This window comes from Phaenicophaeus curvirostris, chromosome 8, assembly GCF_032191515.1.
Source record: "Phaenicophaeus curvirostris isolate KB17595 chromosome 8, BPBGC_Pcur_1.0, whole genome shotgun sequence".
Classification (NCBI taxonomy): Eukaryota; Metazoa; Chordata; class Aves; order Cuculiformes; family Cuculidae; genus Phaenicophaeus; species Phaenicophaeus curvirostris.
Window position 1 is genome coordinate 18,179,475 of NC_091399.1, and position 26,115 is coordinate 18,205,589.

General features: G+C 49.3%; 1 protein-coding gene across 1 annotated transcript in view; it reads left to right on the forward strand.

Moving 5' to 3' along the window:
• The window catches only part of PAPPA2 (pappalysin 2), a 94,059-nt gene that overhangs the window by 26,284 nt on the left and 41,660 nt on the right, over positions 1–26,115 (forward strand). Inside the window, 11 exon segments of the mRNA XM_069863077.1 lie at positions 4,734–4,879; positions 11,031–11,324; positions 12,433–12,625; positions 14,114–14,235; positions 16,211–16,703; positions 17,226–17,354; positions 18,837–18,928; positions 19,166–19,359; positions 20,519–20,656; positions 24,215–24,350; positions 24,587–24,806. Coding sequence (XP_069719178.1) covers positions 4,734–4,879; positions 11,031–11,324; positions 12,433–12,625; positions 14,114–14,235; positions 16,211–16,703; positions 17,226–17,354; positions 18,837–18,928; positions 19,166–19,359; positions 20,519–20,656; positions 24,215–24,350; positions 24,587–24,806 — 2,157 coding nt within the window.

The window sequence follows — 26,115 nt, forward strand, 5'->3', positions numbered from 1 at the left end:
ACTTAAATCCATGAGTAGAAAGATGCTGTCTGCCCCATGGGGTAGGACAAAATAGTCCAAGGTAAAGCATGAAAAAGGGATGTGAAGGTTCTCCAAGGAGGTCTGGGATCAAGGGTAGAGTGTGACTTTTATCAGCTGATGACAAAGGAAGGTTTGGGTCTTTAGAACTTGGTGCGGTAAGGTCCAGTGCAGTAATGATTTTCCATGTAAAGCCATAGCCATTTGATGTGATGGGGTGACGCGGAGAAGGTGGAGAAGAACTTTGACAAGAGGTGCATGAAGAAAGGACAGGAAGCAATGGACGCGAGTTGGAATGTGAGAAATTTGGATTAGGCATTAGGAATTTTGGTTAAACAAAGGAATCGGCTGCCAAGAGAAATTGTAAAGCCTCTGTCTTTAGATCTGTTCAGGTCTCAAACAGACATGGCCTTGAGCAACCTCATTTAATTAGATCTGTTTTGAACAAAGGAGTTGGACTAGATGATCTATGGAGGTCCTCTCTGTCGCCAGCTGAGAGTCTCTGATTTCACTGTTCTATGGTGACACAGTCACTGAAGCTGTCGGACTTGATCTTCGTTTCCTTTCTCAGTATCAAGCAATGTCACACAATGAAAGCACAGCATTATGTCCCATCCAGAACCCAGTTCCTGACCCTGAACCGCACAAACATCCACTGTGCTACCTCTTCCTCACCTTGCTTTGTGCCACCTGTGAGCCCCACAATTAAAATGGTACACAGGGTGGTGCCTAACCCTGCCTTGGAGTCGGGTTATCAGCTAGCATCATTCAGCAGAACTTTAAGTCAACAGTATCGCAGGTGAGCACCTGCCGTGAGGAAAGCCCTCGTATCTGAACTCACTCCCTCAAATACCATCATTTCAGGTGACGTTCATACCCGTGATCTTTTCTAATAAAAGCAGCCCATATCCCTTCTGTCTCTAATGTCTCTCTGCTCTTGCATATAGTCTTCTTGCAAGCTGCACTAAGGCAAATCCCCACCCATGTCAAGGTGGTTTGACCATGCAGCTAGCTGCTTACCAATGAGTTTTGGATGTTCTTGGTAAAAAACATCTATTTGGAATCCTAACGACCTGATGACCCTTCTGTCTCTTCAATCCTCTGCCTTGTTCTTTGGGGTTGGTTTTTTTGACGTACCTTCATGTCTCTTTCTGGCTTGCAGTGCACTCCCTGCTGTAAATACCATCTACTTTGGAATACTTTGATCTTGTAGGAGTTGGGAAGCTGTCTAGGGAGCAGAGGAGAGGGCTGTCAATTAGGCTGTTTGTGGAGACCAAAGGCTGCTCTGCCTTCCCCCGGGAAAATCACAGAAGCGCTGGAGACGAGGGAGAGCGTGACCTTGGCAGTAAGTGACAGGCAGAGACGCCAGTTACATGCTCCTTGTCTAAACTAAGGAAGCCAGTGGGAAATGTGGATTGAAAGGAATCAGAGTTGCCCATTCTAGAGTTGTTTTGGTCTTGGTCTTGTCTTTGGGGGTGCCAGCAGGAGGATATTTGTGCTTTTCATGCCGTATTGGGTGAAACTGGGGTCCTTTCCTTTCCTCCAACCAACCGAGCATCTCTTGGTGCTATAATGGTCCCCTTACCTCTCGTGCACCTCTGAACAATCCAAGTCTCTCAATAGAGGAAATTACTTTTTTTGTTATTTATAATTAAGGATTGATAAAAAAATGTTGCTAATGTCAAGGGAATGGCAGGCGACAGCCAGAAAAACATGATGTCTCCAGAAGAGCGGCAACGGGAATATCCCTTTGAATAAGGCTGACATCAGCTGTTGGAATTTGGGCAGCTTGAGAGGGTTTGGGGCTATTTTTCCAAGATATCATAGGTCAGGAATCAATGTTATTTTTAAGCCTGTGTCCCCCGAGCATCTCTGGTGCATGAAGGAGACTTTCTCTCCCCCTCCCCCCTCCTTATGCTCCTTTTCTATGAAATTTTTGCTTCTTTTCCTTCCGAGTCATGCCACAAATATGTCCTTCAGGTTTATTTATTCTTCTCCCTATCTATTCCTCCCAGCCTGCTCCCGTCTTGGTTGGGTTGACGGGATGGCGTCAGCGTGGCGCGTGTCTGGGATGCTCAGGCGAAACATCACAGAGAAAGAGATCATATTGTCCTAATTTGCTGTTTCTGGTTGGGAGACTTTTCTCTCCACAAGCTGATGTGGCTGGGGAAAGTGTTCTGGGAATGCTACTTTGTGGTGGGAGATCTTGGGGCCTGGTGAAGACAAGCTGGTCATCTCATCTCGCCCTTAAATGCAGCCACATAGTCCAGCCAAGATTTTCTATAATGACTGAAATCTTGGAGCTGTGCTGTTTGCTGGGAAGGTGAGTGAGACGTCTCCAGCCAGGATGCCCTATTGGGGCTGACTGGTAAGGGAGAGGTAGTCAGCAGATCCTGATTATATTGACACTTCCCAAGTCAGTAATGGCTTCAGATTTTCAGAATCTGCTGTTTCAGATCCAAGAAAGTTGCCGTTGGACTTACTGAGCTCTGTTCCACGTGTTGTCCTGCTCTAGTTTACCTCTGGAACATGATTCCTCTATGTTCTCTTTTTCTTCCTCTTCCATTTGTTGTAGCAATGTCTCTCTGAACAAGGCTGGTGGTATAATCTTGCCATCTTAAACGTCGTGTGTGCACGTCTCTCTTTGGTTTCCCTTCTCACTTCACATCTCGGATGAGAACCTGCCTTTTTCCCCTTAGCCTGTGCTCAGCTTTCTGTCCTTTCCTCCATAATTCAATGTGATGGGCACCATTCGTGCAGAAGCTGCTCATTCAGACGTGGCTGTTGTGCCTTCACAGCTGGTCCAGCGTAAAGAAGCGATCACATTCCCTTCACAATCTCTCCGTGCAGCTCAAAGATGCCATTCACTCCTGGAAGCATGGGAATAAGCAAATGCTTTCCACTACCTTCGTGTTGCTCTTGGCTTTATGCTGCAGGTTTAGTCACTTTTATGACATATTTCCACAATAGTGCCTTTCCATCATCATTCCGCAGTGATGTATTCGAAGCCTTTCCATGAGTTTTTTTCCCTGCTTAGACTCTTTTGAATCAATGGCTTCACAAGCCGCAGGTCAGGGTCATTAGATTTTGAAGACTTAAAGACAACATCTTCTAGGTGTCCTTGTCCTAATGTTGTCTCAGCCTGTGAGACTAATCACGCTGATGGTAGGACTTGATTGAAAAGAGTATCTGGCATTTGCAGTGCAGCCCAAGGCCCTACAGTCTCATTGCTATTTTTATTGGAATTAGTATTGTTATTAAGTTAGATCCTGATTATTTCATACAGCTGAGGCCAGTAACTCCCCAAAGATCAATGCTAGGGCTGATGATGCATAGGGAATGCTATATTGATATCTGACCTGTGCAGAAATGACCATACAGAGAGGAGAGTGAAAACTAAATTCCCTGACTGCAGTTTTTTTACTCTCCAAGTGCTGAGGGACATGTCATGTTGTGAGGATGATTTCATGGACGCTCAGACATACCCATGGGTGTTACCGCGCTCCTGCAATGAGTATTGCCTACCCATCTCTTCCAGTCTGTTGTCTTCTTGCCCTTTAGAAATGGATGTCCCCATTCCAGTATTTTTTCTGCACCGGCAACTCTTTACTCCCAGCTCTGGAGGTGGGAGGGGAGACAGGCAGCAGTGTTGTCAGGAGGCTTTCCTCACTAAACATGCCTTTCAACGGATCTGTCTCCAGAGATGTCCCTTTCTCCCCGTTGAGTTTATTTTGAGAGCTCCTGTGCTTCCCTGCTCTGGCTACTGCAGGCATCCCACGTCTCCTCTCAGAGGGGAGTGAGATCATGCGCGGAGAGATGGATTCACATGAAGAAGGCTCTGCTCTTAGCTTAATGCTGGGATGACCCAGGCAGCAGTCTTCTCCAAGGTCCATGTTGAGCAGAGCTGGAAAAGAGATAGCTCAGAGCACATTCTGAGGTAGCACATTTTTTGATGTGATACATGCCTGTGCTCTGCAGGGATCCCTTGTTCTTACCATGCACTGCCATCCCTGGCACACTTGTTGTCCTGGGGAAAAGGGTACATTTGGAGGGCTGTGGTTGTGAGATTCTCCAGACAGAGTAGAGCAGCTGGAGAAGACTTCTTGGCCCCAGCTGTCAAACTCTTTCTGCTCCCAAGAACAAGATTTGTTGTCCATTTCTGCACTGACCTGTATCTGGAACAACCTGGAGTTCTACATTCCTTTCTTTCTCCTCACATTTTGAAGAAAACCTATTTTTCCTTCCTCCTCAAATTCCAGTTTCCTGTTGCCAAACACCTTCTCTTTTCCCTAGCAGGACTGACCTCTGCATTTCCTTTCTTCTCCCATTGTTTCTCCTTGTGTTTTTTCTCCTCTTATCCTGTTCTCTGGGATCTCTTCTGTCCCCGTTGTAGGAAAACCTTCTGCAAGAGTAGAACTCGTCAACAAAGCTGCTATAATTAGAAAAACTTCTTCACATTTGCATGACTGCATCTCACCCAAACCCCTCGCTGGTAGAACTTGCACCTTACAGAGAAGAACTAGCAGTGTCATGGTACATCCTATAGAAACTTGCTGAGTTTACCATGCTTTACAAAAGACTGTTGGTTACAGGGAGTCGAGGATGGAGTCTCCAGGTCTGCTGCCCCCTTTCCAGGATATCTGTGGTGGCTCCTGCTTTTTGTCTTTTCTCTGTTGAGGTCTATGCTGACTGTCTCCTCTCTGTTGTCCTTGCAGGGCTTACATGAGCGTGAAGGAGCTGAAGGAGGCATTGCAGCTGAACAGCACCCACTTCCTCAATGTTTACTTTGCCAGTTCAGTGAGGGAAGAGTTGGCTGGCGCTGCCACTTGGCCGTGGGATAAAGAGGCCCTTAGTCACCTGGGTAAGTAAGATCCCCGCTCGTGGGGTCTCAGGGTTGTTGATTTTCCTCTCGTTTGGTTAACGTGGCAAAAAGCAGCAGCCGTGATTTGGCTCAGCGTTCAGGGTGTTTGATAAGAAGGCCACGATAACGGGCTTTGGGTGTATCAATGATAGCTGCTGCTGTAAGGAAAGAGCTGCCTGTTCTCCGTGTCTTATGGATGAGACAGTGGGGTTACACCCTAACAAGGGACTTGCAGGTTATTATGAGACACTTTTAACAGTGCAGGCAGTGAGACAGCGGGACCGAGAGCTTGGGGAGAGCTGCAGATTCACCACCAGCGCAGGCTCTGGAGGGGGGTTTAGACTTGCATTGGCTCCTCTGGGGCCTTCCAGGTTTGCCTTCCAGGATTCTGGAAACGGTGAACTTCACTTCGCAGCACGTGACAAACAGATAAATGAGGGCTATCAGTGAGTTCAGAGCTGAGTCTCCAGATCTGAGCGACTCCAGAGCTGACCAGGCAGTGAGCACCGGCTGCTTCCGAATCCAGCTGCAAATGTGAGGGTGGCTATCAAATTAAAGCCTGTTTTTATAACTTGGCTTCCTACCTGCTGGAGGCAAGGTTCTCCAGACCCTTAAGGTCATCAGTGCTGGCAGGCTACGAGAAAACAATCAAAGCAGAATGTAAATGTATTGTGTGTTTTCTCCTGTTTCTGCTGTCTCTCTTCCTGCCTCTCCCTCCACCTCGTCAGTGTCAGAGTTTTCTGGCAAAGTCCTTTACACTTTGCAGTCAAAACATCTAAAGTGTTTCTCAATAAGTAACTGGAAATAATTACTCCCAACACCTGCACAGCAGACTTAGACCTTCTGCTTTTACAAGTGCGTGATGTTCAACCCTCAGAAGTTTTACACTGCTGTTAAAGACCTGTTTAAATGTTCTTTTCTGCCAGCTTCCCTCCCTCAGTGAATTTCAGGACTGTTTTTTCAATAGCCTGTTGCTACAGTTGCTTGTTGAGGAAGGCAATTCTCCATGAAATTTATGCCTTCAGCTTCCAGAAATCACTTCCAAGGCTCAGCTTGACAATCATCCTACTACAGCAAGTGCTTCAGCCACACGTGTTCTCTTCAGCCCCCTCCCAATGGCTCACAAGGAGTTGCACGGAAGGGGAATCGAGGTGACGGGTTTCATCAAAAGCTTGCATTTTGCCTCTGGTCTCAGAGCTTGTATCCAGCCAGGGACGCAAGAGGTGGCACCATCTGGAAATGCTAGATCAGGGTTTTACCACAGAGGTTCAGGAGAAAAGGGGTGTTGTCTTGGCTCTAGTACCAGAGCTGTTAAGTATGAAGCTGGATTTGAACTTCTTTGAGGTTCTGGCACAGACTGAAGACTGGTTCAAGACTGTCCTTGGTTTTGGATTTAATGAGCTCAGGAGGGCAGGCGGCAGACTCTGTTCTCTGTAAACTGTAGGCTGCACCACATCATCAAGTGCTTTGTACCTTGCGTGATATATATCATTGTCCAGCACAGAAGAATCTTAGGACTGAGCAGGTCATGAATATGTGGCTTTTGACAAAGCCTCTCACAAGAGGCAGCTGGAGGATCTGAGTAGATGTGAAGGTGAGGAAAAGAGTAAGGAAAACCTTGGGAAGAGTGAATAGGAGTTTGAGAAAAAACCTTGAGCTTTAAGGACTTAACAGTGACCAGGAGTGGAGACAGGTCTTCATGCAAGAGAGGGGTCTGCCTTCAAGAAGACAAGCTCCTTCCTTTGCATTTAACCTTATTAATCTCCTGTCCTGACCTTAATATTCTGAGGTCAGCACACAGGCCCTGCTCCCCCTCCATGAAGCAGAAATGCCACTCTGATTTTTTCCCTACACAACTACAGACCCAACCCACTCCTGCTCTTGGTCTCCTACAGAATCAAATTGGTTCCTCGAGTTTGACTCAGTTTCCCCAAGAAGTCAAGCTGCCTATTTGCCCCAGAGACTTTATCAGATTTTACTCTCTATCTCTGAATTGGACTTTCTCAGATATTTTCCAGAGAAGTACCATGAGATTTTTTTGTCTCTGACTGCCTTCCTTTCTTCTATTTCAATTCTTCTTCTCACCCTTGAGTTCACTAAACAGGCTGTTTCCAAGTTGTTCTCCATCAGTTTTTCTCAAGATGTTTTTTAGTCTACCATCTGGACTTTGAACTCCTCAGAAACCATTATTTCATGACCATTTAGTGTGTCTTTCAAGAAAGTCCTTCTCACCTTCCTCTTGGAGTCCTCACATTCTGGAAGTCTTCAGCAATCTTTCTTTAATTCCCTTCTCTTCACCTATGCTTGTCTTGGGCTACTAGAAGATAAGTGACCATTCCCATGCTGATGACTCACAAATCTCTTACTCTCCTCCAGAGTAAATCTGAATCTTTAGCAGCCTTTCTGAGGGTTTAGGGATGGTTTACCATTTCAGACCAGTAATAATACCCACAAAGAGCAGATACATTCATTGAAGCATAAGAGACAATTACTGACTTGGAGAGGGTGAACTGGTCTGGGACACTTGTATAGGCAGCATTTCAGCTGCCGTGGAGCTCCTAGAGAGACAGCTTGCAGCCAGCTAGCAGTAGAGGTCCAGGTCTGTTTACACCACTCCCTCTAACCATACTGTCTGCCTCAGTCTTTCCACCATAATCACAGTGAGTTCCTCTCAGATTCAGAGTCCTTGCTTGGAGTCTGGAATGAATTTTCTGAGAACTTAGAAGTAAATCTTTTTAACTGTAAAACACAAGGAGTTGAAGAAATCCTGTCCTATAAAAACCTAAACTTTCAGCAGTGGAAAGCCTTGCCTCAAAAACTTTAGCAATGGAATAATGCAGGTGCTTTAACCTTAATGTGTAGCTGCATGTGAATTGTATTTGCATAAACATGGTCGAAAGGCAAAAGGCAAGGGAATTGTGAATATTTGATGTTATAAATACTCTCTCTAGTTATATAAGCTGAGGCCAGCTCATATATCTGGCTGAGGTCAGTGCATCCTGAAGGAGGGCCAGCCGTTCCATCAAAGGTACCTTAGGCAATGGCCATCTTCCTGTCTGACTAACCATCATGCGTTTATTCCATTAATTGCCATGACTCAGTGTTTGGGGCAGACTGGCCCTCTGATACAGGTTCAGCTTTGTGGTTTGCTCGTTGTTTGAGCGTGCATTCTCTGCAACAGCCCTGACCCAGGAACAGATTAGCCTTTTGGGGGGCTGGCTTGAACCAGAGTTCTTCATCATCGCTGTTCGTTGTGGCAAGAAGCAGGGCAACGTCCCGGGACTCGAAGCTTCCAAGGGGTGTGTGAGTGGAGATGAAGTGGGGTGCACACCAGTGCAAGTCGCTCATGGTACTGATGGATTGGACATCTCTTGCTGCTTGAGCACACTTGAGGCTTGACCTTGGGGGTGTTACCCACTCTGCAGCTGTGGCTTGTAGGTCTGGTCTAGAGAGAGAGGATGTGGCGAGAACAACCCTGCAGCTTTCCAGCTGCCTGGCCTCAGCTTGGTGGGCAAGTCCAAAGAATGCTCCGGTTCACTTTCTTTGGAGTACAAGATCCCCTTGATGTGACATTGAAGTTTTCAGCCTGGCTGTCTAAATGCTGACCTTGGGGGACCTCCTTGGGTTGGCTCACGGGCACAAGAGAGGGAGTTCACTGGAAACCCAATAAAGCCCGTGTGCCAGGGCAGGAGAGGGCAGAAGTAAGAAGGAAAGCCTGGTCTGTGGTTGAAGGAGAGGGAAGACTGATCTTGTTGGAATGTTACAAACCCTTCCACATCTTGCCTTTGCAGCCAGAACCCTGCAGAGGGGAAATACAACTTCCTGGTCCAAAGCTGGGAGCTCTCCCAGCTCATCAGGGAGCTGTGGGGACATGGAATGGAGGAATGGAGATGTTCTGGAAGGAAAGCAGAGTACTCGTGCTGTTTCTAATCCTGCCATCAAATTAGCTGTAAAAAAGAGTACTAAAAATATGACCATCCTTGTGGAGTGTGGGGGAGGAATGGGATATAGGGCAAGCTAGCAGAAAGGAGGGAAGGCTAGGGTACACCAGGCTTGGCATCTCTCGCCTGCGACAGTTTTCTCCCTCTCAGTACTGGAGTCCCATTTATTCCCCTGCACGGGAAGAGTGCTGTGTTTCTGCTGGGAGGCAGGCTGCTTGGCCACAGGACCTCCCACACCCCTGGTACTCAGACCCCCTCCTTGTGGTTAGTGCTGCAGGATGCGTGCAGGGCTTTCACGTCTCATTTATTTGTTTATGAGCACTATTTTCCTTCTGTGTGTGCGTTCCTCTTTTCAGACCTTTGAGCAGGCAGCCCCCTGCCTTGTTCAGACTTGGGTTTGGCTGCAGAGATGCCTTTTCTTTCTGTTTTCTCTTCTCTCATGCCCTGCTTTGATTAAAATGAGAAGCAGCTTTTTTAATGTGACCACTGGGTTCTCCATCAATGGGCTGCTGTTTGGATCTATAGCATTTACCAGCCTGGTAATTGAGAGAGAGCTGGCTTGCAAAATGCTAGTGATTGACAGGCCACAAGGTGAAGGTCCCAATAGGATTTTTTTAACCTCTGTACCTTCTTGTGGGCCATCTCCAGTCAATTAAAGGTTTGGGCTGACTGATGAGATGCAACGTCCTCTGCTTTGATGTTTTGAGCTGGGGAAAAAAAGGGAATGCAGCTACTTTGTGACCCACCCATTGCTTCAAGCCAAGCTGCCCTGGATGTAAAATCCACCCTGTGGTGAGGAAGAACAACAAACGTGAATGAACACGAACTTTCAGCTAAGAAACAGTGCCACTTGACAGGTCAGTGGTGTCTTCCAGCCCTTCCACGAGCCCCACACTCAATACTTCATAGAAGTAGTATTTCTTCACCCTTATTTCTTCACCCTTTTGCAACCCTGTTGGGCTTGAGAGAATTGCTCGGAGCATCTCTGAAGTCCCCTTCCCAACCCAGTGTTCACCCTGTATGGCCCCACCAGAGGAGTCACAGTGCTGCTGATGTCCTGCCAGGGACACCACGATCTGAAGAAAGCCCTCTCTCGGAAGGAATGCCCTGTACTTGAGGACATGAGGTAGTCCAGTAGCACACGGAGCTGATCCAGGAGCAGATTTCAAGCAGTCTATGCTGTGGCTGGAGACAGGATCACACGGTGGCCCTCTGCCAGTTTTAACTTTGCTGGCAGGGGCAGCAATCACCAGCTGAGATGCAGTAGCAGAGGCTTTACTGTGAGGTAACTGGCACTGTAAATCCTCCAGGGCCTTGCAAAGGAGGGAGCAAGCTGTGCCGGAGCCAACTATTCCCTGTGCTGCCATCCAAACTGTCTAGGTTTAAAGTGGTTGGGTAAAAACAACCTCCTATGGGATGGAGGTGTTGCCTGGAGTCAGCCTGGGTGCATGCTGGCAGCTGATCCTGCACAAACCCCTCTGAAGGAGAGGTAAAGAAACCGCATTTTGGTAAAATTAACTCCAAAATACGCAGTGATTTTGACTTGGATTAGCAGTAGAAGCTTAGTGGATCGCAACAGCACCTCCTGTGAGTTTGAATTTATACCTTAGGGCCCGGTTTGGAGGGTAGGAGACCACTCTTGGAGGGGATGAAGTGAGTACGTTTGAATCTTCATATGGACTCATAATGAAGGTGGCTTCTAGTTGGCACAGCCAAGTGTGTCAAGAATTTGCTAGGCACCTCATTCTCCTCACCTGCCATAGGAACCGGTGTGCTTGAGCCAACTCTCTAGGCTAGGGAAGGTCTTCTCTCCTCTAGTTTAAAGGATTGTCCCTGTAAGCCCACAGCATATCTCAGTTTGGTGCCTTGGCTCCAAACCTTACTTGATTGTAAGTGTGAACCAGAGCAGACACTGAATTATAAACATGTGAGAAGACACAGAGGAAAATGATAGCTGAAATGATTGAAGATTTTGGGGGAGTGGTGTGACCAGAAGGGGAAGAAAATACACTCATCCCTTTCCAGTCCAAGACTGCAAAGAAGTCCTCTTCCCATCCTATGAGAGGATGAATTTGTCCATCTTCACGTCTCCATCTGGCACCTCATTTGTGACCTGGGAGAACAATGAGAGGAATTTTGCCTCTCACAGGTAACAACGGCTGCCTGCTGTCTCTTTCTCTGGATGATGTTTGCTGTACTTTCTATTGTAGGTGGAGTTGTCCTCAACCCTTCTTATTATGGTATGCATGGCCATACCAACACTATGATCCACGAGGTGGGACACGTCTTGGGGCTGTACCATGTCTTCAAGGGAGTGAGCGAGCGGGAATCTTGTGACGATCCCTGCAGGGAAACAACTCCATCTATGGAGACGGGAGACCTCTGTGCCGACACTGCCCCCACCCCAAAGAGCAAACTCTGTCGGGATCCAGACCCTACCAACGACACCTGTGGCCAGACACATTTCACGGGGACGCCCTTCAACAACTACATGAGTTACACAGGTAACGAGTAATAACTGTGGGGAGCTATAAGGGGTCACCTTCCTAGACGCTTTGGCTTCTCGTCCTACCACTCTACCAACAGCCCTTCCTTCTGTCCCTGACACATCATAGAATCACCAGGTTGGAAGAGACCCACCGGATCATTGAGTCCAACCATTCCTATCAAACACTAACCCATGTGGTCCCTCACGGCGGGCAGGGATGAGAGAGATGGGGTTGTTTAGCCTGGAGAAGAGGAGGCTGAGGGGACACCTCATTGCTCTCTCCAACTACCTGAAAGGAGGTTGTAGAGAGGAGGGTGCTGGGCTCTTCTCCCAAGTGACAGGGGACAGGACGAGAGGGAATGGCCTCAAGCTCCACCAGGGGAGGTTTAGGCTGGACATTAGGAAAAAATTCTTCACAGAAAGGGTCATTGGTCCCTGGCAGAGGCTGCCCAGGGAGGGGGTTGAGTCCCCTTCCCTGGAGGTGTTTAAGGGACGGGTGGACGAGGTGCTAAGGGACATGGTTTAGTGTTTGATAGGAATGGTTGGACTCGATGATCTGGTGGGTCTCTTCCAACCTGGTTATTCTATGATTCTATGATGCCACAGGCTGTTTCCATCCCTTCTCATCTGCGTGGTGGTGTGCCTTTATTCTCCAGTCCTGAAGCAACTTTACTATTACTGCTATTTCATGGTTATTATTTCGAACTACTCCTACAGCTGCTGTTATAGTTTTGGACCTTAGCGAGGAGCCCTCTTGGCTCGCTTTCCGCAGGCGAGCTGTGAGGGGCTGGAGCTCCTCCTGGCAGCCCAGACGGACCAAGGCCTGTAGAGCAGTCCTGTCACCGGCTGCTGGTGTCCCCAGGGGTGGTGGCACCGCCCAGGTGTCACAGCTGCTGTGGAAGCCCCTGTGGAGGTCCCGAGCTGCTGTGACAAGTGCAGGGCTGTGGAGCTGCTGAGGCAGTGCCATCTTGTGGCTCTGGGGACACACGACACCAGAGAGTCTTGGTGGGAGAGCAACCACACGCTGGTGCCTCCCAGGCCTTCCCAAACCAGCGTTTGGAGGTCAGGAAGGCTGCGCGTTGGCCTCTTCTGCTGGCTGAGCCTTGCCACCTCCCTTCCCCCAGATGATGAGTGCACCAACACCTTCACCCCTAACCAAGTGGCCCGGATGCATTGCTACCTGGACCTGGTGTACCCGCGCTGGGGACAGAGCAAGAAGCCCACACCCATCCCCATCCCTCCCATGGTCACTGGGCAGACGAAGGACTCCCTCAGCATCTACTGGCTGCCTCCCATCAGCGGGGTCATCCACGAGAGGTAAGGGATGCGCTTTTGCGATGTCCTCGGGCTTGCGCGGCAGCCTGCCGAAGGGACGAGGGATCTGCTGCAGGACCTCCCACCTTCTTTCCTCCTCGGTCGTCTCCAGCAGAGCCCTCAGACACAAGATCTGGGCTGCTGCGATGGCCCTGCTGGCATATGAGCTCTCCCACAAGCTTTCTGCTGTCAGGGTGCCGAGAGGGGAAGCCAAAGCGTGTCAGGAGGCAACGCCAATTCCTAAACCCTAGAGTGCAATCACAGAATGAAAAATGAGCTTCATTTAGCACTTATTGTATAAAACAGCCATTTACCAGGAGGAAATGCAGCCTTGTGGTTAAGGCAGGGAGCTCGAACTGCAAGAGCTGGGTTTTGTTTCCAGCACTGTCACGGCCTCGTGGTGTAACTAACGGAGGGTAAGTCAGGAAACTTTTCAAGCCAGAGAAATGATGTTGGGGAACCAGAGTTGTTTGGCTGGCCCCGAGTGCTGGGTGTCTGTCTTCCTTCTCCCTGACGTTGGGAAGTCACCAAGTCCTGAATATGCCACCAAATGCCTCTCTTCAGCAGTGCTTCTTACTAAAACATTTCGGTTTCCACCAGGTCTATGATTTTATTATGGAACCGCAATCGTATGTTAAAGAGCTCTTGAAATTGTTTTAAAGCTGCTTCACAAAGGCTTTGCAGTTGAAGAAAGGCATGTCTGAGGGCAGCTGGGACAACTCTGGGTCAGTGTTTACTGCCTTTTCAAGGAACTGATGCTCTCCACAATGGGCCTTTCCTCCAGGGATAGTAAGCGTGTGTACCTGTTACCCCCACAGGCACCAGAGCCTCCAAGTGCTGGGTGGCCTTGAGCCATCCAGACTGCTTTGGTGGTGAATGGAGTGGCTTGGGAGCAGGAAAACGTGAGTCTAGGAAGCAGGTGCTGGGTCTTCAGATCCATGCCTGGCTCTTGCTCATAACCAGTTTGGGACCAGTTGGTCCATGGTGGGGGTTCTGCATCCTCTGTTATAAATCTGCCAAGGAGAGGGCCTGAGGCTGATCTTTACCTCAGAAAATTGTCTTTTTCTTTCCTGGAGAGCACTCTTTAAATGATGTTATCGTGACTCTCTTGTGTTGAAGTAGTGACAAAAGCCAAAAACCTGGCTCTGGGGGCTGGTGGAGATAGACCCAAGCGGACCCACCCAGCTGGAGAGGCATTGCCCTGGGAAGCATGAATTCTGTGGGCTCTGCTTCATGGGTAGGAACAGATGATTCAGTGGCTCACCCAAGCCTACCTAGAGAGCCTGCAGAAGGGGAGGGATTAAACCTGCCTTGTCCCATGGTCACTCTTGCTCCCCAGTCTTTGACAAAGCTTATTCCAAGCTGGGTGATATGCCCAGAGAGCATAGCTTTGCTTTTCCAACTTCCCATCTGATCCTGCTTGGGCAAACATGGGTGGAAAATTAACTGGTCGTGATTAGAGACATCAATGCGTTTGTCTCGTCTCTGCAGGGAGCAGGACAAGCTCTGTGACAACTGTGCTGAGGATGGCACCTTCTATCAGTATGTGCATGAAGCTTCTTCCCCTCGAGTCTGCGATTCCTCTGGCTACTGGACCCCAGAAGAAGCAGAAGGTAAGCACCTCCTCTCTTCCCATGGCTGTGGATGTGCCAGAGAGAGATAAGATCTTGTTGGGAAAAGAAAAGGAAGATTTTTTCTTCTAGAGAGTGAGATGTCTCCTTTTGGGGGGAGGCTCTTTAGTGCAGGAAGGAATTCTAGGTGTCCAGGAGATATCTGGTGAGTGCTTTCTGGCTCTGGTCAAGCCAGATGTTTGGTGCCCTGATGTTAACCCCAATCATTGCCCAGGATGGTGTTAGAGAGGCATTTCCTTGAAGTAAAGTCTTGCCACATAGACTTTCAGACCTCATCCAAAAAAACAGGGGCATTCACAGGCTTTGATGCAGCTTTGTCCAAAGAAGAGCTTCTTTCTGTGTCCCACTGAGTCTGTACCAAGCCCTGGGCAATCTGGTGGATGTGATTCCTCACTGGCAAGCTGAACAGCAGGGTGTGACAGCTTCTCTTGTGCTGAGCCTCAGATGCTGACTTAGAAACCCACCTTGTGGGCATGGTGGTGGCTTTTGGAGTCATACAACTGCCGTAGGCACTGTTAGGCAGGTCATAATGCTTCAGCTTCTCAGAGAGCAAAGCGGAGGAGGCAGGAGACCAGGTGAATGATCCCATGAGCTGTATGTAGTGCTCATGCTGCTGTTGAACCACGTGGAGCTGGAGGAGCTGTTTGTTCTGTGCACCTGCGCATATGAGACACTGAGGTCAACTGAAAATGTGCCAGAGTGGTGTGTTTGTAGAGAAAGTGCAGTTTGGACATTATTATGCCTTTGGGATGTAGCCCATGCTTTGAGAACAAGAGTGTCAGGGTGTAGCTGAGATTCTCTGCCTGGAAACTCTTTGATTCAAGTATCTCTTGCTAGCGTTGCAAGGCATGGGGGGAATAACTTAATTTGTGCCTGTTGAGTGATACCAAACAAATCAAAGCTTAGCTCATTTATTGTCAGTGTCTGTCTGATTCAGTGGCAAATTAAAACTGCTTCTGGAATTAGTGGATATTGTTTTCTCCATGCAGGACCTGCAGTTATCACAAGCGTGTGTTTGCTCTGGTGAAAGAGCAACATTCAAAGTCAGGTTGGATGGGGCTCTGAGCAGTCTGATCTGGTTAAAAATGTCCTTGCTCCTGCAGGAGGGTTGGACTCGATGACCCATAAAAGTCCCTTCCAACCCAAAGCATTCTATTAGTCCAGAAAGGCAGTTTTTACAAGACTAATATTAAATGGATACAGGCTTTGAATTGGTGCTGGGCCCTAAGAAGCGCTTGCAGCAGTTGATGAAGACAAGGGTATTTCTACTATAGGATGATGAATTCTAGCGATGCTCTCTGAGACTGAAAGTTTGACGCTCTATTTCTCTTGCTGAGTGCTAATCCACCAGCAGGGGAGCCAGGCTTGGTGATCTGAGGTTAGCCTGGACAACATCCTGGAAGTCGTGGGGGAAGAACAGCCTTCTGGAGCTGCTTCTCTGGCTTGCTTTGATCCTGGTTCCTTCCTGCCTGTGACCTGTTCCAGAGTGTGCCTGTGGAAATCTTTGGTCTCTGCTCTGCTTAGCCTATGTCCAAATCCATGGAGCCACAGAGACCTGACGTTCAGGTGCCCTTGGCAAGTCTTCTGTGCCCATGATACCGGAGCAACCTTTATTTCCTCAGCTGTGTCCAGGTTGCCTCTAGAGCTTGGCACTGTGACCAGGATACCGTTGTCCCTGTTTTAGAGAGCTGCGAGACACCAGATCTGCCAAGCCTCGTATGCATACCCAGGAGCTGGGAAGGCTGGTGGTGCTTATTGCTTTCTAGAATGTTAGGGCAGATGCCTCCAGCTCTGGCACGTGCCTGTAGAGGGTGCAAACACGCATGGGTGTGCAGCTACAGCACAGAGACGTGTAAGCACCTAGGGAGTACCTGCAGCGAGGATCATCCTCTGGGTCCCCTGTGAGGTCAGCTGTCCTCTGATTCTCATCAGACTCCTCCTCACCCCTTCTGCCCAGGGCCCCCAGACGTGGACCAGCCCTGCGAGCCCAGCCTGCAGGCCTGGAGTCCAGAGCTCCACCTGTACCACATGAACATGACGGTGCCGTGCCCTCAGCCAGACGGCTGCATCCTGGAGCTGCGTTTCCTGCACCCCGTCTACCCCGATTCCCTCACCCTCTGGACCACGTACCTCTCCACGGGCTCTCCCAAGGCACTGGCTGACATCGAGGTCTTGACAGAACAGGGGGAGTCCATCCATCTGGGCCCCCTGGACACCTTCTGTGACGTCCCCTTTACCGTGAAGCTCAACATCCCTAAAAAGGTATCCGGAGTCAAAATCTACACCTTTGATGAGAGGATGGAGATAGACACGGCCCTGCTGACCTCCATGCCGCACAGCTCTCTCTGCTCCTCCTGCAAGCTGATCCGGTACCGCGTCCTCCGTGACCCTCCGTTTGCAAATGGATCCCCTGCTGCCCCAGCACAGACGCGCCGCCAGTTCATTGACACGTGAGTGATGAAGCTGCTCCATTGCAGGCTGAGTGGGTGGCTGGGTTAGCTGTGATGAGCTCCTCAGGCGCTGCCTTTGGATGGTTTTCCTTGTGTTTTGGTTTCCCTTTCATGTAATTACCATGCTCAATGCCTTGAGTGCATTCCCTATTCAGCATTGAGGAAGCTTGTTGCAGACCCATCATGCTAGCATGACCCTTGCCCAGGAGCCCAGGCTCACTACAAGGAGCTCATTAAACCCAGAAACATTTTTGCCATCAAGACAACCACTAAAATGATTGTTGGAGTTAATGCAGCTTCTCCTCATCTCAGATCCTAGGGAAATATGCATCAGGCCCCTCTGCGTGACCTAGCAGAGATCTTCCCACAGTCTCTGCCTTTGGCAGTATAGAGTACAAAGATGTGTCAAACTGATATCTCCTGGGTTCAAATGTGATTTCTATAGCTGTGGTGAGCAAATCTGTTGCAGATGTATGGGCTGTTCCCTTCTGCTCTTTATTCGAGTCCTCTGTGTTCCTGCAGGGAAGTCACACCTGGGCAGGTGTACCGCTACCAGGTGCAAGCAGTCTCTGGGACAGCCTTAGGAGAAGCCTCTCCTCTGCTCGTCCATGTCCACGGAGCACCCTACTGTGGGGATGGGAAGGTGACCATGTAAGTCAAGAAACACAAGCTCGCAGCTGAGGTTCTTTAAGCTATCGCGTCAACCTGCCCTGATGGGCAGGGTTGGTCCTCCACCCACGGGTACTTGACTGCAGATGCTGCACTGAATCCCTCCAGCACACTGTGGACTATTGAGCTTGTGTTTTGTAAAACAACACGTGCGTTGGAGATGGAGTTGTCTTTTTGAGAAGCAAAATCTGCATGAGAGGTCCAACCTGAATATCCTCTGTGTTTGACTGCAGTGCTTGCACTCTGGCCCATCTCCATGAGCTATCACAGCATCTGACCAGAAAGAGTGCCTGCCTCAGGACTGGCCAACATAACATTTTCCACAGAGAACGTGGTTGTAGGTTCTGCAGCAAGTGCCGTCCCACGCAGCGTGGTGTCTTTAGAGAGCTGTCTGGTCTTTGCTTAGAGACCCTAAATGATGAGGGATTAGCCACCTCCATTCCAATGGTTCACCTGCTCCTTCTGGAGATAATGACAACACCTTTCCGTATTTCAGCTTTTCCAGACTTCAGCTTCCAGGTTACTCAGAATCACTTTCCTTCAAAAAGGGTTTTCAGTAGTTGAGGAAGGTGAACAACTGAAGCAAGTGCAGGAGTGTTTGTGGTACCGTACAAGATCCAGCAAGGCGAAGATGCTTATGGCAGGGCTAGCTGCTAAAGCAGAGTAATCTGGCGTGGTTTCAGCATAAACTTATACTCTGGACTTGCTCCAGAGAGAGCAAATGACCACGATAGGCTCTTGTCAAAGCCTATAGAAAAGTGAGAGGAGCAGAGGAATGGCCAGATGACAGCTGAGAGTTTTGGCAGGCTTTCCTCTTCTGAGCTGTTGTGGGGAAGGCCATGTAGGAAGCTTTGTGAAAGTTTTTATCTTTGTACCATGTGTGGAACAATGAGCCAAAGGTAGGAAGATGGGACACAGAGAATCTTTTGTGCTAGATGAGGGCAGAGGTGGACAAGCATCACAAGATGTATGTCTGAAAGTTTTTTCCAAGGAAATTGCTTGGGCTTTCTTTTTTTTTTTTTTCCCTCTTGAGATGCTGTGCATGTCAGATGGGGACTGATTTTTGTCTCCTCTCAGGCTAACCTTCTCTCTGCCCTCTTCCCCCTCTTCTCCAGCTCCCACTGGAACACCAGCCCCATCTCTGAACCTCCTGCCCTCTCCAATACTTGCTTTCTCCAGCAGCAAGTCTTCCTGATGCTTGGTAGTCTGCTTCCTCCATTGTACATAGCTTCATTTTCTCCCATAGTTCTTGCCTCAGTCTTATAAAAAAGAGACAGTGCAGTCCTGCCTTCTCCCATATCGGTGTTTTCAACCTCTTTCTTTCCCCTGGCTAGACATGGTGTTTTCTCTCTGCCTTACACCACATGTGGTTCTTCTTTTTCTCCTTGCTTCTGGGGAAGTGGAACCAAGATGGGAATGTTGAGTCAAGGGTGATGTTAACACGCCTGGCTGTTGTCCTCTTAGGAGCCTGGAGGAGGAATGCGATGATGGGAACTTGCTGGATGGAGATGGCTGTTCCAGGAGGTGTAAAAAGGAAAAAGGCTTCAACTGTCTTGGTGAGTCCAAATGGACCAAAACATCTTTTTGATCTGGAATCAAAACTGTATGTTCATACTGCTCCTCAGAGCAGGGGGTGATGCGCTTCATTGCAGCAAACTGTGGATCTGCAGCTGGAGTCGTACATGGAGCTTATCAGGCCCTTGTGGTGGGAAATCCCAAGGCTAAACAGACAGGAGGAGATGTTTATGCCTGGAACCTGGTTTGTAAACAGGTTATCTCTGGTCTCCTCGCAGGAGAACCAAGCCTGTGCTACGTGCATGATGGAGATGGCATTTGTGAGCTGTTTGAGAAGACAAGCAGTGTCCTGGACTGTGGTCCCCACACGCCTGATGGATACGTGGATCTGTGGGCAGTGAAAGCCTACTCCTCCCACCAGGATGCAAAGTCCTGCCCTGTTTCCTTGGTCACTGGAGAGCCCGTTGTAAAGGTAAGTGGTTGCACAGCTGGAAAAAAGACTTTTCTAGCAAAGCCCATGCAGTGAAGCTTGGGAGGCCACTGCTACAAGAGAGTGCTGAGGCATGAGCAAAATCTTCAGAGCAACTCTGGAAGTGTTCTTTGGTTGCTGCATTCCATGCAGGGAGCCAGTAGAAGACCCGGGCATTTCTTGCACCTCTCTTTCAGTTGTCCTTAAGCCCAGGAACATAGAAGGGTGTTTAACCAAGGCAGGGAGCACCACCCCTGTGTAGTTTGCTAAGCAGTGACTCACCCCCATGCCACCAGCTAATCATACAACGTTGAGCGTGTGAGTAGTCCCACTGCCAGTTAAAAGAATCCCGTCAGTCTAATACCTTATAAGGTCAGGGCCTGAAAGGATAAAGTCACGCATACATCAGCATCTGTGCTGCTTTCAAACTCTCTGATCTGAAGCCAAGGAAAAATCAATGAGAGAGTTCCCATCTTTCATATGGGCTTTGGAGCAGGGCCTAGAGGTCTAAGATGGGATTTCGCCTGATCGGTGCTAACGTGCTGTTTGTGTATGTTCTTTCCTTGCAAGCTGAAGAAGAGAAAAGGAATATGTAGAGAGGTCATGTTTAGTCCTATATATATATTGACCTGTTATAAGGAACAATTTTCTTGAGACCTACAGCATGATGAAATTGCCTGGGTGAACATATCTGATGAGATGCCTTGGGCTCCTGATGACACACGCATCTCCCAGGTTTTGCCTGCCAGCCCTGTGGGGGTGTCTGGGATATCACAGGGCATCAAATGTCACGGAAGAGTAGTATTCAGACAGATGAATCACACCTTTAATCTTACGAGCCCAGCCAAAATCAGGAGGCTGTGGTCTCACCTACCATCTCACAGCTTGGCTTGTTATTTCTTACTCAGCCCCACAGACACCATGAGGTGCTTAAACAGCACGTTTGCAGCACCTCGAAATGGCAAAGGCATCCTGTACGCATGTGGGTGGTGAGCTGTCACTCCTGCTAAGGAGCCCACATCCTAATTGTCTTCATGCTAGGAACCAGCTTAGGATCCTTCCCAACTTTTATTGAGTCTTCCTTAAGGTCTTGGTAGGCGCTGTTTCTTTCTCTCGCTTTCTTTGCTGCTTTCTGACTTGAAATAAATCTCTCTCATTTCAGGCATGTAAATCCCACCTTCATGATGTGCCAAAGGACCTTTCACTGGCTGCTTGGTTCCCCTGCACTCCCAGCCAAGACAATGTGCAGGATCCAGATGAGGAGAAGATGCCCATGGGTGAAGAAGGAGTTTGGCTCAAGGTAAATGAGAATGCGTGGCCAGGCACAGCGGGATTGGTTTGGCTTTACCTTAGCACTTGGGTGACAAAGATCCATCCATTTCTGTCCTGTAGAAACTACAGCAGTCTTAAAAACTGCTCAGATAGGACTTCATATCCTACTGAACTCTTCGCAAACCCGTGCCTGTGGCTGGGTCTTATGTAGTTGCCATATTCCTGCTGTGAACAGCAGAGCCATCCGGGGGCAGATTGCCAGTAGAATGGCTGTGCCTGAAACCAGAAGCCCACAGAAATGTGTTGAGGCTGAGAAACAACTTGCTCCTGACTATTCCTTGCAGTCAAGCTGTGCCGTTTCACCCGCAAAAGGTGGGCACAGCAGTGTTTATTTGCCTTTATTTCCCAGTGGCTGTGAAAAAAAAAAACAGGGAGTAGCTGGATATACTCTGCCATCCTGAGAGGTCCTGAGCACTCTGAGTTGTGGCTGAGCACCCTCTGAATCCACAGAAATCCGCTGTGGCTTGCAGGTCCTCCTATGCCCTTCCGGTGACTCCAAACCAAAGGAGGCACTTCTGTGCCCAAGGTGCTGGTCTTGCAGCCCAGTGGGGGCTCTAAGGGAGCTGGAGGCTACTTTTGGAGGGACTCCTGGAGGGTCAAACCTCTCTGTCCTGGTGGGCAGAGGAGGGAAAATGTGGGAGGGCAGTTGGGAAAACACGATTTTTTTTTTTTACAGTGTTGATTTTCTTACCACAGACACAGTTTAGAGGTTTCGTGGCTGTTGCCTGGTGTTACTGGAAAGCCTGGCTGTGGCGCGCTGCTTCCTCTGCAGTTTGAGGGGCACCTTGCCCTGCCTTGCTCGAAGTTGTCTAGAGAGGGCCTCTTCCCAAGGCGCTCAGCCGACTCGGTGAATCATCAACGCTGAGTCAATAAACGTGGCTGTTGCCTCTGAGGTCCCCTGTCTCTCCTAAGAACTTCATTTATCTGGGTTTCTTTTTCCCTTTCTTCCCTGTCTGTGTGCGCTCACAACCTACTTTCTGGTTTCAGTCTCTGGCCATGACCAACGTGCCTCCTTTCTTCCTCCGCTAGCATGAAAGCAGCGATCTCCCCCTCTGCCCTACCTAGATGAAAGCTTGCTTTCCACTTCTCACCAGGGGTTAAAATGTGTTCCAGTTTTATTGGAGCTTGTGGTCAGTTCTCTTCCTCTGTGGATGTTTATATTAAAGCCTTTCATTACTGTTTCTCCGTTCTCTCTCTAGGAGTGCTATTATTTTCCACCCATAAAATTATTTATGGACTAGTAATAAATATGCCCTTTTTCTTTTTTCTTTTTTTTTTTTCCTTTTTTTTTTTCCTTCTTTTTAAAAGAGTTTGCCTGATTGGTAACATATTGTGTTAGGAAAGACAGCTTCTTGTTGACAACGTGCCTAGCACGCCCGCCTGCCCGGTCGGTAATTGTGCTGCTCAGGCACATGCGTATGCACGTGTGCATGGAGGTTTGTGGCCACCAAATCCCACGGGCATTTTAAAGCTGTTGCACCTGTGTCATAGAATGGTTTGGGTAGGAAGGGACCTTAAAGCCCATCCAGTTCCAAACCCCAGGCTATGGGCAGGGACACCTCCCACTGGACCAGGATGCTCAAGGCCCCATCCAACCTGTCACTCGGGTTAGAGCCACACCACAAAGCTCACCAGGTGGTAGGAATTGCTTCCTACAGCATTTCTCAAGAGGTGGCACCAATGAGCAAGGGAAAGGCTGGATCACGCTCTAAGTGGACTCCCGGCAAGGTCTGTGCCACCTCATGGAGCATCTACCATGCCCCTTGGGTCTGTCTGCAGGTGGGAATCGTTATGATCTGCAGATCTCCAGTTACGCTTTGTTCTCAGCTTCTAAGACACCTGATGAGGAGAGAAATCAAAATCACTTCTAAGCAAGTCAGGATGTGCAGTATGCAGGAAATTAAACAGAAAGAAGGAGAGGGAGGGAGAAAAATTAAGATGATACCCTGCTGTGGCCAAGCACATAACATGTATTAAAGGAAAGAATGAGGCTATGAGTACCCTGATCGAGTGGGCAGTGTCTCTGCCCATGGCAGGGGGGTTGGATGGGCTTTAAGGTCCCTTCCAACCCAAACCATTCTATGATTCTATGAATTGGGAAGTTAGTTGAGTCAGCTGCTATTGGTCTGACTTATGGCACTAGATGCACTGTAGGAAGGGAAAGACAAAACCCTCTGCCTTAAGCTGTGTAGTCCAAGGAAAGCCCCACCTGACTACTCCAACTGTGTCTCCTCCTCTGAGGAACTGTGCTTGGAGGAGTTAGGAGTAGGTAGCTGGGTTAAAATCTGCTGGGTTTCCAGCTGCTGCTGTCCGGGGGGTGCTCATTGGAGCAGGGTCTGAGCACTGCCAGCTCTTCTTCATCTTTTGTCTCTTCTTGCTTTCTTTTCTCATGAGCTTCTGAGCTCAGGTGGGGACACAGTGAGGATATCTACCAAACAAAGCCAGCCTCCTGTTCCATTTCTTGCAGCAGGGTCAGTCCTGTGCAAGAGCAAACCGTGGCTGTGGGAGCATGCAGGCAGCGTCGGGGACTCACTCATGAGTGTTGATGCTGAGCACCTCCCTGCAAGTGGGATAAAGCCCAAGGTTTTCTCCTGCCTCCTTGAGCGAGCAATGTCTGGTGTGGCACAAACCACATCCCAGAGCTGGGCTGCTGTTGCAGATCGGGTGGTTGTCCCCTCTGCTCCTGCAGTACGCTCCTTGGGATGTGCCCGGCCTGTCAGGACTTGTCCTTCTCCAAAATACACCTTCGCCTTGCATTTCTGGCCTCCTTCCACACTGGTATCCGACAAAAACACTCCATAGGGTGGGTCTCGATCAAAACACATCTCAGCACTGGGTGGGGGGCACCAGGGTGGGGGAGAAAAACATTTCTATCCTCTTACTTCCAAAGAACATCTGCCCTGCCATGACTGATGCCATGAGTTTCCCAGCTGCCTCTTGTAGCCTTGGGGGCTGTAGACAAGTGGGGAGCTGTTGGCTCTCCTAGCAGGCAGGACTTCTTCCCACAAATCTTTCCACGTGTTGGCTGATGGACAGTTTGCAGTCATTCCAGGTACCAGGGCTGTTCTTTGGGGTTTTATTACTGGAAATATTTCAGTGGAAAAGTTTTCAGTAGCCTTGTTCTCTGGGTGCGTTGCTTGCCTGACTGGCACTGAGCAGGGTGGGAGTCAGAGCCTGGGGAAAGGAGGGCAGAAAAAGTGTTATCCAGGTCTTGGTCAGTTGTTGCTCAAGTTTAAGACCCACAAATGTGGAAACTGGGAAGATGCCTTCAGCTTATGGCAAAGCAGGACTGATACACAAGGGGAAAACTAGTGAAAGGGAGAAGGGAAATCAGGAGGAATGGACTGTATTCCTGTGCCCTTCCTTCCCTTCTCTCTCTTCCCACACATTTGCAGCCTCTCCCCCCACCCAACACTGCTCCCGCTGTCTCCCCACACTCTCTCTTTCTCTCCATCTTGTATATAGGGGATCGGAAAGGCTATATTGGTGTGCACGCTCTCAGAGTGTCTCTTGCCCTTCTGCCCAGGTGTGCTTTGAGAGAGCTGTGGTGCCCACTGCCCTCCTGGTCTTCCTGGCCTCTGATGGCACAGTCCCAAGCAACAAGCGCAAGCCAAGGGTGACCGTCCAGCTGAGCAACATAGATGGGCTGAACCACTCTTTGGGTGAGCATCCTACAGGCTGTGGTACCAGCCTGTGCTGTCCCAGCAGGGACACCACGAGCCCCCACTCAGTTCTGTCACTGAGTTGTGCGCTGGTGTCCCCTGTCCCTCCTTGCAGCATCTTCCTCTTCCTAAGATGGTCTGTTACAATGTGTGGAGCAGCTGAAAAGGTAAATCAAAAGCAGAGAAAATATCTCTGAATCTGAGCTAGCAGCTTCTTTCTTTGCCCTGTCCTGCAGGGACGTACGAGCTGTCATGCCAGCAAAATCCACTTGTCATCAACGTGACCCACAGCCAAGAGGACCCATCCCACTGGGCTACTTCGGTGCTACTCAACTTCTCCTCCTCACTTGTGGGCATTGCAGCCGTGGCCCTGCGGACCTCAGATCAGCCTGGCTCCTCGGACCCCAGCACCTGCCTCCTGCAACACGAGGAGGGACATGGCCATCAGCGCTACAGGTATCGTCTCCTCAAGGCAATTCCTAATGTGCACCCAGGGTACCTCTCTCCTCTGGGGCTTCATCCTTCAGTTCTGGAGGTTTTATCTACTTAGTGTTTCGTGACTATTCTCAGGTGGCTTTTGAGGTGTTGATAAAAATGCAGTGTAATGAGTTTTGATTTGCTTATCTCAATGTGGGGAGGAAGGCAGGAAAACAGATTTTGTGCGTGGCCCGTGCTTCTGCACAGAACTGCACGAAGGGACTGCTTCCCGCGGGAAAACCAGGATCCTTCTGCTGAGGGCTGAAGTTCAAGTGTTGGCTTCTTCAAGTGCTTTACAAGCTCCATCTCCATTCATGCCACACTATGGGAGGTGGGGACAAAGGAGGTGTTTAAGGTGGACGAGGTGCTAAGGGACATGGTTTAGTGTTTGACAGGAATGGTTGGACTCGATGATCTGGTGGGTCTCTTCCAACCTGGTTATTCTATGATTCTATGATTCTCTTTGCTGGCTCTCCATCTATCCCAAGCTCCTCACCAAGTCTCACGCTGCCCCTGTTGTAATGCGGTGATGATAATAATAGTACCCATGGTGCTTTAATTTACTGATGTCTGGCGCTTGCAGGTATCTCCCTGTCTTCATAAAGCTGCAAATGAGAGCTTGTGTTTGCAGAACAGGCACTGTGCTCTGAGCGGGTCGTGCTGGCAAAGGGATGGGGAAAACAGCCTAAAACAGCCTAAAAACAAGGCAGAAAAAGTATACCTAGCAGGGGCATGAACCCTAGAAGCAATGAAAGGATGGTACTCAGCTCTGCCCTAGCAGGGCAGTGGGGCTGATGCCATCCAGACCTGCCAAGTCCGGCTTTGCTTTCAGGTCCCAAGCTCCTTGACGTTACAAGTGTCCTAATACAGTTCAACCAGTTACTCAAACTGCACCACTGCTAATCATAGAATCATAGAATGGTTTGAGTTGGAAGGAACCTTTAAAGATCATCCAGTTCCACCCCCTGCATGGGCAGAGACACCTCCCACTGGATCTGGCTGCCCAAGGCCCATCCAACCTGGCCTTGAACACCTCCAGGGATGGGGCAGCCACGGCTTCCCAGGGCCTCACCACCTTCCTTGTGAAGGATTTCTTCCTTATGTCCAGTCTAAATCTGCCTCTCTCCAGTTTATACCCATTGCCCCTCGTCTTGTTACCACAAGCCTTTGTAAAATGTCCCTCCTCAGCTTTGCTGGAGCCCCCTCAGGTACTGGAAGCTGCTCTAAGGTCTCCTCGGAGCCTTCTCTTCTCCAGGCTGAACAACCCCAACTCTCTCAGCCTGTCCTC